The sequence below is a fragment of the Mytilus californianus genome, unplaced genomic scaffold (genome assembly GCF_021869535.1).
Source record: "Mytilus californianus isolate M0D057914Y unplaced genomic scaffold, xbMytCali1.0.p SCAF_1, whole genome shotgun sequence".
Taxonomy (NCBI): Eukaryota; Metazoa; Mollusca; class Bivalvia; order Mytilida; family Mytilidae; genus Mytilus; species Mytilus californianus.
Genome location: NW_026262581.1, coordinates 19,155,170 through 19,171,228, shown reverse-complemented (window position 1 = coordinate 19,171,228; position 16,059 = coordinate 19,155,170). Strand labels below are relative to the sequence as shown.

The following is a 16,059-nucleotide window of genomic DNA, read 5'->3' as shown; positions in this document are numbered from 1 at the left end:
AAGCAATGTGATGTATGCAACATATACGGATATAAAATATTTGTCTTCAACAAATCTAAATATTAATGAATTTACTTGCCAAAATATATTTGTTTAGGGGCCAGCTGAAGACCGCCTCCGGGTGCGGGGTTTTCTTGCTGTGTTGAAGACCAATTGATGGCCTTGGAATGTTTTCTGCTCTTTGGTTGGGTTGTTGTCTCTTTGACACATCCCCCCTTTTCTATTCTCAATTTTATGACAAAACGCAAACAAACCATCACAGAATATGAGTATTACAGTTTTTTTTAACTTGCATAAATGTAGATGATAATAAGGTATTAGGAAATTGTGAGTTATGATAATAAAAAGCAGAACAGAAACCTATATTTAAGGAATGTACATGCATGACAACATTTTTTCTTTAAGTTTCTAGCGATCCTTCATTTATTGAAGATTAGACTTTGTACACATCTATAAGTTTCCGGTTAGGATTCGTTTAAAAGAAATCATCCACTACATGCTTGTTTTGTTACTGCATGTACATAATAACGTCGACATGTATGCTGTCAAAGAACATACATGTATATTATGCAGTTGATAAGTTTTTATCAAAACAAAAAAACCCAAAGTAACCAGTAGATCCTGTTTGATGCAATGTTGGTTCTATTACATGCATCGGAATGTGGAATTGTTCTTATCAAGTTATTTGTTGCAGATGACAATTACAGGCCTTACTTAATGTCTTATGGTAAAACCAGAAGTGACTACATAAATGCCGTGATAATTCCAGTGAGTTTAACTTAAAAATTGTTCTCCATCATTACATTAAAAGTAAGGATGTCAACGTGCAATCGAGTACCCGAGCATCGCTCGTTAGTACAGAGTATCCAAAACCAAAATGATACTTGATTAATAGGTTTGCTGTTAAGACATTTTCCTCTTCTTTCAGTAAGCTATTTGCAAAAGACAGAAGTACGCCCATGATTCTCCAATTTTATCTTTAAATGAAATTCCATTAAGTAATGTAATTGCATAAACTTCTTTTAGACAATACACACAACTAAAATATTTTCCCGTCAAAATATTATTGGCTTTTGGTCGGGATCTTGATAAATTGTAGAGACTTTTCATCGTCCCAATTCAAATGAATTGACTTACATTACAAATCTTATTTTATTTTTCTATCTGGATGCATATTTCAATTATTTTATCACAGGGCTATGCAGTTGAAAGTAAAATGTTTGTAACACAGTGCCCACTTGTGGAAACTGTAATTGATTTTTGGACAATGATGTATGATCATAGTTCCAGGATTATTGTTTTGTTGGATCCCGAAAATAAGGTAAGATTTATTTTTCTTTTACTTCGGATATCATTGAGTATCTAGTAATAGTGATCTTAAGAAAGACCTCTTTGTCTAGATGATGTCATCATTTTAATGTTGACTTAATTTCAAAGAATAAGAAAACAAGCAATTTACTGATATCACAACCTGAAATTGTTGTGAACGGGGGCATAGGTTTATTTATCAACATACGATTTCGATATTTTAAATGTTGTCGTTGGACCTATTTCTCCTTATGAGAGGTTTTAAAAATCTAGTAGTACATATTTATAAAAAAAAAAACATTTACAAAATACATTTGGGGAGCTTAGATTTCCGCGACTTTCGAGAGTGAAAATATGAAGTGAATACAAATTGTCGCAAATATGTTTCACTGGGATTTACATGTACATTGTATAAAAACAACAACATAATAACGCAAATGAATTGCTGTAATGTCCGCTGACACGGAATATCCGCAAAAATAAGTTGGTGTACAGTGCCTTAGAAGCGTATATCAGGTTTTAGAACTTATAGTTTACGGCTACATTTTTTTCCTCTTCAGGGTGCTGCATTATGGTTAGAGAAGAAGGAAATGCTTCAGTTTGATGATTTCCGTATTATCAAAGAAACGGAAAATGCTCAGGAAGAGCTTCAGCTAACTTTGCATCATACGGTAAATACGATTCATATAAGTTGATACAAATACCAAATTCAATGAAATACACCATTTTGAATTTGTACAGAACATGTAGAAAGTATCATATTTCCAAACTTTTCACAAGCTCAGTGTTTATAGGATACCTTGTGACTATCATTTGTCGTAAAGAACGAGAAAAAAAAAAAAACATTTTCAAACTTTATAATTAGGAAAATTTTACGGCATTCAGGAAATACTAAAACGTCTTAAGTCAATCTAGAAAAGAAACATTAATTTATATTCGCCGGCATCCAATATAATGCTCACGACACATTTCATGAGTAAAGAATTGATAAACTCATCCTGATAATAAAGTATACAAAAATGAGGATCGCCTCCTCCAAATTTAGACCCTCGGATATGTGTATACTAGTATTGCATTTATTTAATTTGCTAGTAGGTGCAAACATGCGATTCGTGAGTATAAGGCTGTTGTTGTCTCAGACAGGTGTAACTTAGTATTTGTAAGAGAATGATAACCCCTTTCTTCATGATTAAGTACGAGCATTAGCGAGTACTTATCATGATGAAAGGGACTATATGATGTATTTCATACTATGTATTTCATTTATGAATTAGTTTTAGTGATGTAAGGACTTTCTTATGATTTTGGAAAGTATAATTCATTGAGTTTTAGACACTAGATACACAACAGTACAATGAAATGGTAAGAATTGTATAAGTTTCGTGATTGTGAGTATGAATGTTATTCATGCAATGTTTTAAGTGAGGAATTATCTTTTTGTTTTTTTTACAGTTCAAATCAATACATTCAAAATTTGGATTAAAGCTAAATTTTATTTCACAGCCAATATTTTAGTCCAGCTCTTTACATCAAATGCTTCTTCATTATGTAAGGGAAATATTTGAATTTAATGCCTTTAAAAGTTTTAAATATTTTCAAAAGTTAAAACTTAAATTCCTTTTTTTTATCAGAATATTGGAAATTACTGTTTTGCCAACCGCAGATCCAGAAATCTGAGTTTTGTCAAGCACATTAACTAAATATTTAGGTTATATTTAATTTCAAAACTTTTTTTAACTTTTTTTGCTTTGCTTTGGTATAGTTAAATTTTTAATAATTGGCAGTTATTTTAAAATATTCTAATTTTTGTTTTTAATTTTTTTTTTGTTTTGTTTCAAAATTAAAGTTGTATTAGTCAGTTTCATTCACAAATCCATTCAAGCTAATAGATGTGCTTCGGGCAGTTGTAACTCATTTATAGAAATTTGTTTTGAACTGTAAATAGGCCTAAACAATAGGATAATCCCTTACTAAGAACATGATTTACATTCATTTTTCACAATTAAGAAGCATCAAATCCTAAACTGCATTGGTCGAGAGCACTTTGCTATATTCTTAAATATACTAGTAATTGTGAACGTATTAATTTTTCAGAAACAGTTTAATAATATCGTTTTAGTTTTAAATTTCTCCCAAAAATATTTAATCAATTCAATTCAAAATCCTCTTGGGGTATATCTACAAACACAAAATGTTTAGTTTGATATTCCTTTACAGAAAAATAAAGAACAGATGTCTATTAATGTTTTTACCGCTAACGAATGGACTATCACTAATGCACCACCATCACCAGAGTATATGTTAGATCTTCTGCAGCGTGTACAAACCTGCTGGGAAACGCATAAAGTTCCTATCACTGTAGTATGCAGGTATGTCCTTCATAAAAACTTGTAAATTAATAAATTAGGTTTACATGTAATATGTAACTTTCATGCGCTTCGGACGCATGAAATTATTAAACGTGTTGTTTTCAATTTTTTACATCACTGGGTCGATACCTCTACTGGTGGACTATCAGTCCCCGAGGGTATCATCAGCTCAGTAGTCAGTACTTCGGTACTGACATGATTTATAACAAACTTTTCTATAATTGCCCGTTTATAAATTTTGAAATTATAAAGAAACTAAGGTTTCAACTCCCTCAGGCAAAGTTGACCTTAGATGGATTTGGCTATTTGTTTTAGGTATTTTTTGTCATATAGCTCTTCAACTGTTTCGGTACTTATAAATCCCTCGGATTTCAAATGTTTGGCTTTGAGCGTTCCTGATGAAGGTAAATCCAGAAAAGCGCTTCGGACGCATGGAATTATTAAACGTGTTGTTTTCAGTATTCTATACTAAGTAATATCTTTAGTTTTGTAAGATCGTTAAAATTTCTTTTATTCGTATTAGTCTGCACATTTAATATTTGAAGAAAATAATATTATACCGTCGTCTCAAATTGTCAATATCAAAAAAGAGGCATCATATACCAAGGGGCTATCACAAGTGGAAAAAATGCAACAGTATAACATAAAACATATAGCACTACAAATCATAATAACGAGTGTGCAACACGAATCTTAAAGTAAACCATTAATGTACTAAGGAGGTCATAAAAGGTAAGCAGTCCCTGTTCCACAAGTGTCGACAGCTGCATATCAGTTATAAAGCAGAGAGTAAACATGGGAATATTTGATTGTGAAAATTATCACTCTAAAAATAACAAAGGGTTATTACCAATAATAAAACGTGTAATTATCATTTTTATAAATTAAAAAAATAACATGATTTCGCAATCGATTCTTAATATTTCAGTGATGGTTGTAGTAAGAGCGGGTTATTTGTGGCCTTGACATTGGTTTTAGAAAAAATGCAGATTGATGAGGAAATAGATATTTTCCAAGTAGTAAGAGAACTGCAAATGAGGCGACCAGAATTCCTTGTGGAATTCGTAAGTGTGTATTGACTGGAAATTATTAAGTCCGTGTCACATTTTTCAAACATTAGAGTAACATTACTAAACATTTGCATAGTCCCATAATTTGACAACAAAATATGCTAATAAGAGATAAGAATCAGATATTTCAAGAGAGTTTTGCGTAGAATTGTAGATCGATTTTATCATTCCTTTAATAACAGACATTTGCGAAGGACAGAATGAGCAACGCCCCCAGCAACTACATACTTAAACTTAGATTTACGTATAGTTGTAAATCTAAATGAAATGAAGAGAAAAAACAATAAGCAGGTACTCCCTTTCAATGAAAAACTACATCAATCAAACTATTCACTTAACAGTGATTTAAAGAATCCAAATTTCTGCAAATGTTCCGTATGATTTAAGCGAGAACATACAATAAATGAACACTTCATATAACATTTCATGACTTTATAAAATTGTTTATCAACTCCAAATGAAAGTTGTCCATCATGATTTATAATATTTAAGAAGTTGATCTATATGTAAGTGTTACTTTATCTCGTGCAAATAAGCATGAAATATGTAGCATTGGACGTTATTAAGCAAATATAAATCAACCACTGAATCTTATGTTTCCAAAACATCGTACTTTGTCATGTTCGCCTATATGAATTGTACATTTCCTTGCTCTATGCTTGAAGTTTTAAGGCATTCCCGATTACACGACAGATGACGGAAATTGCAATTTCCTTGGAATATACTAAACTAGTATACATTATTGTTTAGTGACCAGCTGAAGCCACCTCCTGGTGCGGGATTTTTTCGCTGCGTTGAAGATCCATTGGGGGCCTTGGGCTGTTTTCTGCTCTTTCGTCGGATTGTTGTCTCTTTGACACATTCCCCATTTCTATTTTCTATTCTATTCTATGCTGATTTTTTTTGTAATTATTCTATCATTAAAAAAAAGGTTCAGTGTACATTGAGATAAACCTTTCTTATAATTAGTATTTCCATCGAATTGATAAAGTATATTCTACATTTCGTCATATTATACATACTACCGCATAAAATATGTATATATCCCCAGTTGTAAAATGTAGGGTGCTACCAAACTTTTATAGTTTGTTGTTTTAAACGTTTTGGACGATTACATTTTCAAAGAGTAAATATATTTGAACCATAAAGCTGTTACCCTATTAGTCTATGGGCGGTAGCAGATGTTATATTTGTTATATGTTATTTCTTCCTTTACGAAAAAAGTAAAATAACAAAAATACCGAACTCCGAAGAAAATTCCAAACGGAAAGTCCTTGATGAAATGGCAAAATCAAAATTAAAGCTCAAACACATCAAACGAATGGATAACAACTATCATATTCCTAACTTTGTACAGGACTTTTTTATGTAGAAAATGGTGGATCAAACCTGGTTTCATAGCTAGCTACACCTCTCACTTATATTACAGTCGCAAAAAATTCCAAAATGGAGTAATGAAATATAAACACCCTTCAAGAATGACATTTGATCTATCACATTACTCTTCTTCCTCTGTTTTAGGATCAGTACGAATATTGTTACAAGTGTATCAGAGTGCTACTGGAGGGAGATTCACTGTATGCAAATATTTAGTCAACTTCAAATAGTCTGTGTAGTCATGTTTTTTATGTATTTATTTGTAACTAGTTGTATTTGCCTTTAGTAATTCCCGCCACACTATTGCGACTGCAATTTTTATTGAACAACATCATGCAAATTTGAAACGTTCATTACAAAAACTTACCAACAATATAACCGCATGCAATTTGTAGTATTTGATAGATCATTATTTTTTTAAAAATTATGTGGATACAATATACTTACATTTTGTACTAAAAAATTATGTGGATCCAATATACTTACATTGTGTACTAAAATCAGTTTGAATCACAAGAGCAAACAAGATTCAAAAGTTCGATATGCTCTTGTCCTGTATCAAAATCTCATCACTTTATGTGAAGTAGTTTTTTATTATTGTCAAAAAGATGGAAATAATTTATGAAAATCTTACTTAAATCATATAATCAATGATTATCAATACTATATGAACCTGGCATAAATTCAGTGTTACAAAACAACAATGCAGGTGATACATTGTTGTGGGATATAAGAGAAAAACACAAGTGTCCCTGTTTTATTTCGCTGTTACTTGCAAGATATAGACATTTTGCTTAGTCAATAGTGATCCCCCAAGAAGCATTACACCTTGGCAAAAAATTGGTTAATTTACAGAATATTTTTATTTGTTTGTTAGAAAGAGGTGTATTTTCCTGTTAGATTAAAATGTTTGGTACGTGAATTGTAGTACAGAATATTCAAATGCAAATCTTTTGTGATATTGCTCCTTTTCTAATCTGTTTAACGGTTTAATATATTGTTTACATAGTGTACGTACTGTTTTGTTACTTTTTTTATATTCATTCACAACGGATTCAAATGCTGTAATCACACACAGTTATAAAACATACAGTGGGTGTCATTAAAATTGACTTACTAACTCTGACTTATAACTGCCTCAAATATAAATTTTTTATATGTATAAAATCAAGTCGTTTTGTAAATGGAATAACGTTATAAATTGATGACCGCCGATTTCAAGTTTGACCTTCTTACGACCGACACATGTACGTTACAGGGACATCATTTGCACAGTTCGTTAATTGTGTCTGGGCATGCATTGTGCAACAAGAAATAGTCCGGATCTCTCTGACTAGAATTCTGAAGAAATTAAAATTGACGCCACGCTTAACTCAGAAACATACAATGAACCAAAATAAAAAATAAAAAACTTTTTTATTTCCAATATAATTTGGTTTTGGATAAGAATTGTCTTTCTTGTTCATTTGTTTTATTGTTTCTGTGGTCTAGTAGTAGCGTGCTCACCTCGAGTGAGAGATGTTGTTCTCTCGACCGCCTGCTTGGTCAAACCAGAGACTATAATTTACTTTCCAAGTAGTAAGCAACAATAAGGAGAAAGACAAAAAATTGTTGAATCAGAGTAAGAATTATGTCTCCTGGAATGGTTAACTTCTCCCTGTTGATCGTTACATTGTTTACTCCATATAACATATACATGCATATAAAAAAATCCAAGACAGGGTGTCGGATTACTACGAGGCAGAGTTCATTTACATATAGCAGTTCTGTACATGTCAAAATGCTGATGTGTATGTAATATTTGCCACTGATCCGTTATAACCTATCAAACAACTTCATCGTATTCATTTTTTGACTTTTACAGATCGAATCAGTTTTCCGAAATATCATTTTATGTCATAGAACTGTTTTAATTTTTTTCTACGTATCAGGACCTCACGGCACACTCAGTATCAAACGAATATGATTAGATTAAGACTCGATACGCTAATCAATAATTAATAAACTTGGTAATTGTAAAATGAGCATACATTGTAGTATGTTATTTGAAATATATCATCAGCGACCGTTAGACATCATGTCATTAGATAAATCATTTCTTCTGATACAAATATAATCATCCATGCAACGCATGTTTATTCAAAATGCACCTTCCAGATTCATCTTATCATATCTGCCTGTTCTATATATAATAGGCTGTATGACAGCATCTTTGGAATAGGGCCATCAATGTTAAGAGTGTGGGCACAAATGATTTAACATCGACAGCTAATTGTTATTATTAACCGTGAGCATTCTTTGATACGCATTGTTTATAATTGTTGTTATATAACATATAACCATATTAGTACCGTAATTTTATTATTTCACAGTGTGTTTTAAATTATGTTCGTCGTGTCTTTGTATGTTAAGCAGACATTAAAATAATGCAGTAATAAAACAAACAAAAACAAAACAAAACAAAATAAAATCACAAAAGGGTTTACAAATCATGACTGTGTTTATAATTTCATTTCATTTTATTCCTCCAATAATCCCTACTCAATCTTTAGTCATGGTAAAGTTATCAAATTAAGGTCACTTTGCATATTTTTACCAGATAAAAACAACACAATGTAAAAAGTGTCGATACATTTTTGTAACTGTCAGCAGTAATCACATATTTTCTAAACATAGTGAGACTAAATGGCAGTTTTCACATGTTACTCTAGAGCTCTCACGTAATGTGATATATTGCCATTACTCTGGTACAACCCTTATCAATGAAAGGATTTGAAGGACAAGTCAGCGAGTAAAGATGGCGACAGGAAAAAAAAAGATTGTAAGTTTAAATGAAAAGTTAGAGTGTTGAAAGTAGTAGTACATGTGTATTTGAAACAAACAATATAACATGTTTATAACAACGGAAAACGTTTTCTGTTGCAAATCCAGGATTTTGATAAAGGGGGACCAACCAAGGCAACGCTAGGAGTGGAAACCTATGCATTAACCATAATCCATAAAGCCACCTTCCCAAACTTTGTTTTTAGGGGATATTATTATTTATGTTACGTACATTAAAGCAGAGACATATATGTCTCTGATTCGATTATACGAATATCCTGGCCACGTAAAGGTGTGGAAGGACCTTTTTAGGGAATTCCGGATTGAGCCGTCCAATACGCGGGATTACGGAAACAGCAAGTTAAGTCATCGGGAATTCGGGATTTAATGATATCGTGATAAAGCAATTATTTTCACGGGAATTCAGGATTTGGTATTTATTTCCACTGGAATTACAAGAGCCAAAAACAGATAACTTGCATAAGACAATAATAACAAATGCTGCAGTAAAGATCCAGACTAAATGTCAACATCGCATGTCGCACTTGATGCGAGTATACAGGAAACACATGGGGAGGGGTGTGTCTATTTCAAGAAATAATTATCTGTAGATTGATAACAGTATTCTGCACAAAAACTAATTGATTGATTATTTGTGCTATTTCGTGGCCGTTAGTTTTTGTTGGAGGGAAACGGAGTTCCCAGAGAGAACCACTGATCTTCGGTAGGAAAAATAACAATCCTTGTCAAATAAGATTCGAGCACATAATAGCAGTGTTCACCGGCTGGTTATACAGTAGTTCGACTACTTTGAACATTTGGCCACCGAGGCCCCAACAAAAACTGAAGAAAAATCTGGATGTTCGCTACTCTTGATTTTGACTTTTTGTTAGATATTCGGAATTCTCCAGTTTTATCCATGTAACGCCATTAACAATTTTGCCCGCTAATTCCTACTTTTCATAATTTTATAACATGTAGTTAAAAAAGCCATTTTTGAAAAAAATTATAAAATTCTTTTTACTTTTTCATAGTTTTGAAAGGAAAAGGTGCCAACTTTAAATGCTTAAAAAATCTAAAGAAAATCATTTCCCGTCAAATTTTCAATTGATGATATCTTGAAAATAAGGACATGGACCTATAATTTAATTCTGCTTTTTTAGTTTCGATATGTATATACTATCAGTTTACATGTATAACAGTCTTTCACAGGGCTTGTTATTTTGAAACAGAGGAGCGAACATCCTTAATTACTCAAGATATTTTTACGTGTGTTTTTTTACTTTGCAGGGGAATAGTTAAGAAAAAAATGGACAATAAAAGTAATGCTAGCTGTACCAGCCAGAATACGGTTAGTTAAAGAGAAGAAAACCAGACATATTGGTGCAACTATACATTTTTTTTTTAAATTGACCCTTACAATGTATATGTTTATGCATACTCTTGTCCTGAACATGCATGTAATATTTGCCACTGGACGTTAAGCATCCAAAATCAATCAATGAATAATCATTTTGTCATAAACCTCCTTATTATAGTGCAGTATTAAATGTTATACCAGCACAGGTACAAGACGGTCTTTCAAGCAAGAAAATATGGTCAATTTGAAGAAAATAGTATCAATTGTTGAAAACTAAGTATCTTCGTCATGTGAACTCTTGAAAATAGTTGTCTCATTGGCAACAATACCACATCTCCATTTTTTATGCCCCCGCTGCTGAAATTTATATAATGTAACATAAGTCTAGGCCTAAATGGAAAATTTGTTTTTTTTTTAATTTTAGATGAAGCCAAAACGATCTCATATAAACAAATTGTCAAGGCAGCAGAAATTCAAGCGTGTGGCACATGTAGTAGTCAAGATCATTGAGATGTGCAGATGGATGCATCATCTCGCAAACGACCAAGGCAAAGTTTAGAAATGAATCTCCAGGATCCATTAATAATGAGTAAAAGTTCAGACAAAACAGTGCCGACCACATTTTAGAACAGGTAAAACCCCCCAAAAAGAAAAAGAGAAATGGAAAAAAAGAGAAAGACAAGAAATACAATTCCAGTCGACGAGTTCAAAGATATATACATAATCAATAACTTTAAGGTGGCTCGGGTGTCTTCCTCCATCTTGGATTCTGAAGTAGCAGAAGGTCTAGATCTTTGATTAAATCTGCAAAATTTGAGAGTAGTATGCAATTTATGTGTAAGACTTTTGATAAAATTATAGAAAATTGTATGTTTTATCATAATTATTGCTGTAATTTCTCAAAAACACCTTATTTGTGTTTGCTTAATTTTTTTTCAACTTTGCCAAATAAGGGGAGATAACTCCGATACAGTCATTTTTAGAATAGAAAGTGTTGTGAATTTACCTATTTTTATCTATAGCAAGAAAACAAGTTCGGTGACCCCATTTTTTTCTTTTTCTTATCTGAAAGCATGTTATAAGAGCTATCTTCTCACATTATATCTTAAAATTCTATCAGGTAGTTTTCTTTTTATCACACACAATTAGATTTTCCATGCATTATCTATACAAAATCTGACAATTTTGCACTACTTGTAGCATGAAAAAAAGTCCTGTGACCCATACTTTTTATTATATTTTTGAAAAGAGCATGATAAACACTTCATTTTGAAAAATTATTAAAAAATTCTATCAATTTTAATTAAGACGCCCTAGCCACCTTAAGACATGTTCTTGCGGAGAAAACTTTCTGTGTGAACGTTGAGACGCTTGCTGATAAATGAAAAAAAAAAAAAGTAACATATTTAGTATTATTTGTTTAAAATTCAATTACTACATTGGAAATGAGAAATAGTTTTTTCATAATCCATGTTTTGATTGCTTTTAAGATTTGTCATTTATTCTTGTGTCAATATATTCATGCAGATAGTATTGATCTCTTGTTTTGTTTTATTTTATTTTGTTTTTTTGTTTTACTTTTTATCTTTGTTATAGTTAAAAATTGATAAAACAAAGAAAACAATGTGTTGAATGACATGCCTGAAAAACATAAATATTAGAAAAATGTAATGTTTATGACAAAATCTTTACTAAAAACACAAGGAATGAACGAATTATCATAGAATGATGCTTTGATTTTTATTCTCCCCTCAAGGTCAACGTGAGGCCTTCATTTTAGGGCAAACTACATTAACCCTCTCTGCAATTTTAAGATTATCCCTAGCTAAAATGCTTGATTAGTCAACAAATAACAATAAAAATGGGCGAAGTTATCCAAGTCGCATTTTAACAACACTTAATAACAACTTGAACTATGATTGACCAAGCACAGTACGTAAATGCTGAATCACACATTGTACCAATTCATGCTTTAGTCCCAGATCACACTGACTACATATATACTCTGCCAAAAAAGAATCGCACAATGGATTTTTAAGAATTCTAATACATGTTTTTTTAATAGAAATTTTACAATTACTAATAAAAATATTCACTCAAAACGTGTTTGATTGAGAAGTGGACAGTAAGTTCCTTCGAGATGTTATTGGCTTGCAAGTCAATTTTTCAACGCCAGTTGAATCCCTATTAATGCGACTATCAATTTAACCTTAAGCTGGGGATAGGCTATGCATGTGCTTTGCATGTTCATTCATTAAAAAAGAAAAAGAACGTCAACATTGAAAAATGAAACTACCGGGAAGAATCATTGCGTTGATTGATCTTGCACACACACAATCATTCGAGGTAAAACGAGGATTCAATTTTTTTTTCTAATCAATGACATGAGCTCAAACAGACCTAAAAAAATAATTTATTGTACGATTGCCGTTCTTCTCTGGTATTTTATATCATATCTATGTTTGTATACTGCAGCTACAACTCTTTCTCTTATCTTTATCTACCAAAGATAGTTATCATGGCACTTTTCCTCACAATTTGGGGTTCGTTAAAGGATAGAAAATATGTTTTATTTTTGTGTTTACATTATCAATCTATTTGTTGCAATTTCAAGTTGCATTATAAAATTAGTATAAGGTTATGCCAGAAAAGTATCAACTTTTTGTATATATTCGGCACAAAACTGTTGAAGGGATCGGTAAACCTCGCTGAAGGAAGACCAAAAATTTGCTAACGCAAATTTGAAGATCTAACATTGTTGGGCTAAATTTGAGACGAGTTATATAATATATATATATATATATATATATATATATATATATATATATATATATATATATATATATATATATATATATAAGTCTAAATTGAAAACAACGTTCAAACCTATCACTGCGTTGGATAAAAACCGCAATTTTTATACTTGTGCATGCAAAGCAAATTTCTTGGAAGAGGGGTCTAAATAAAGCACAAACAACATATTCCAAAAGACCGAAAAAGTGAAAAAGTATATGTAAACAAAACGCATTTGACTAACAGGTCGAACAACGGATGTTCTGAAACCCTGCCGACTGCTATTGGCGATTGCCAAATAAACGGATCACAAGATGTAACAAAATGGTTCTTTATTTAATTTATTAATTCAATAATACCAAACAGAAAACAATAAACTTGCGGAAAAGATGGTATACCGCAAACATGAGGTGCAAAAAATTGTACACCATATCCGGATTTCGACAATTAATGTCTCTTCAGTGATGTTAGGAATCGAAACGGTATTTGGAAGGCCTTATAATCTACCTCAATTTAGGATAGACTCTTGAATTTTAAAGAGTCGAAATAGGACGAACGGATCATATAAACCCGAAGGCAAGTATAATACAAGCCCAAACGAAAAAATATAAATAAGTCTAAATTGAAAACAACGTTCAAACCTATGATTGCGTTGGATAAAAACCGCATTTTTTATACGTGTGCATGCAAAACAAATTTCTTGGTAGAGGGGTCTAAATACAGCACAAACAACATTTTCCAAAAGACCAAAAAAGTGAAAAAGTATATTTCAACAAAACGCATTTGACTAACAGGTCGAACAACGGATATTTTTAAACCCTGCTGACTGCCATTGGCGATTGACAAAAAAACGGATCACAAGATGTAACAAAATGGATCTTTATTTAATTTATTAATTCAAAAATACCAAACAAAAAACAATAAACATGCGGAAAAGATGGTATACCGCAAACATGAGGTGCAAAAATTAGTGCACCATATCCGGATTTCGACAATTAATGTCTCTTTAGTGATATTAGAAATCGAAACGGTATTTGGATGGCCATATAATTTACCTATATAATTTATATATATATATATATATACACGTATAGATTGATTGATTGGTTGATTGATTGATTGGTGTTTTACGCCACTTTTAGCAGTATTCTGCTATTTCGTGGCGGTCAGTTTTTATTGACGGAGGAAACCGGAGAGAACCACTGACCTTCGTTAGGAAAACTGACAATCCAAACAAATAAAGATTGGAGTCGAGTGCATGATTCGAACTCACAACCTCGGTGTTGACAGACTAGTGATACGGAAGTTCGACTATTGAGATCACTTTGCCACCGAATCATCTTTGAATGGCTGACAAAAATCTACAGGCACTCCAATATCAAATTGTATTTCCGTATAAAATACAACGGCTGTGACTAAACATTCTATGATCCCTGACAGTATATTAAAACACAATGCATAGAAAAACAAACAAAAAGCTTGATATAACTCTTAACAGATATAAGAAGATGTGGTATGAGTGCCAATGAGACAGCTCTCCATTCATGTCAAAATTTTAAAAAATAAACCATTATAGGTCAAAATACGGTCTTAAGCATTAAATGCTTCTTTTTATAATTCTATAGGGTTGTAAAAGAGTTGATCGTGCACTCATTTTGAGTAAGAAGCGCTTTTGCATTCTTCGGAGGTCATATCGATGGTAAATTAGTCTAATATACAAACTACATGCTGATACATTATTGCTAGTCCATGTATTGTGCATTATTTCTTTTGGGCCTATATTATAATTTAGATTATGATACGTTTTAGTTTGTTTTAAATATATTATGAGAATTTGAGTCAAATCGATGAACATGAATTTGACAGCGAATGCCGCTTTAAAATATTATTCAGTATCTGTGATCCTTTTTGCCTTCATGTATATGATACTATTTTATGTAGGCTTAAAAATTATGTTATGGTGCTTTATATATTTAGGGAAAATAAGTACGAGTCTACCCACTTGTTTTAAATTCTATGTATTGTAATCACTCAGATCTTTTGTTACACGAGGAAACAGACCTAACAGGTAGTTATAAAAAAAAAGGAGGGGGAGAATAAAAAAAAACAGGACTTTTTCACTCGTATTTGTTTTGAAATTCTAATTATTAAATTGCACATTAATTGAAATCATAAAGTGGTTTCATGGACATTTAACGAACGTTACAACATTATCAGATTTAATCTATTGTTTATTTTGCTTAAATAATTTGCAATAATTTCTCCATATGTCAATAAAAATTATGCATGATATTAAAATTTCAACAAGTTTTGAAATTGCTGTTAAAGATCATTTTGTAAAAAATGGAAAATTGTATATATTTTAGTCAAATTTACATTGAATAATTGAATGATTGATTATTGCGATAGCACCACGTGGCAAATATTATTAGTTACATAGTATGTTAGTGACCTAATACGATATATATGGGATCAGTAAATTCCATATGGGGTGAGAGCGAAGAAGCGAAGAAGTATATGACGCAAAATATTTTGAGTATAATTTAAGAGTTATTAGTCATTACAATGCAGGGGCATGGGAGAATTCTTGTTGCTTGCGCGACTCAAAATATTTTCACCCCCCCCCCCCCCCCCCCCCTTTTGCACTGTAAATCACTTATTACTCCTAAAGTGCACTGCAAGTCAAACTTGTAACACTACTTCCCAGGATAAGATAGAGAGTTGAGCACTCCCAACCATACTTAACCATGCAACATTACATGTATGTATGTACTTTTACTCTAGGTAGGAGACAGTTGTTCACTGACTGTCGTTAGTTGATGTCTGTCATAACATTTTTTCATTAAAATATTGTTTAGTATAACTCAGGCCGATGATCGTATAAATTATGTCAAATATATTTGTTCTATAGAATCGGTGTAAATTGTATATTTCTGCTGATAGGAGTAATACTGTTTTA

The 16,059-nt window shown here is 31.8% G+C and overlaps 1 protein-coding gene across 1 annotated transcript in view; it reads left to right on the top strand.

Annotated features, from left to right (window-relative positions):
- LOC127700105 (receptor-type tyrosine-protein phosphatase epsilon-like) overlaps positions 1-6,355 on the top strand; it is a 31,932-nt gene extending 25,577 nt beyond the window's left edge. Inside the window, exons 14-19 of the mRNA XM_052203564.1 lie at positions 695-768; positions 1,196-1,321; positions 1,869-1,979; positions 3,526-3,677; positions 4,606-4,741; positions 6,269-6,355. Of these exons, the coding sequence (XP_052059524.1) occupies positions 695-768; positions 1,196-1,321; positions 1,869-1,979; positions 3,526-3,677; positions 4,606-4,741; positions 6,269-6,340 (671 nt within the window). The 3' untranslated portion in view covers positions 6,341-6,355. The remainder of the gene's footprint in view (positions 1-694; positions 769-1,195; positions 1,322-1,868; positions 1,980-3,525; positions 3,678-4,605; positions 4,742-6,268) is intronic.
- The last annotated feature ends 9,704 nt before the right edge of the window (positions 6,356-16,059 follow it).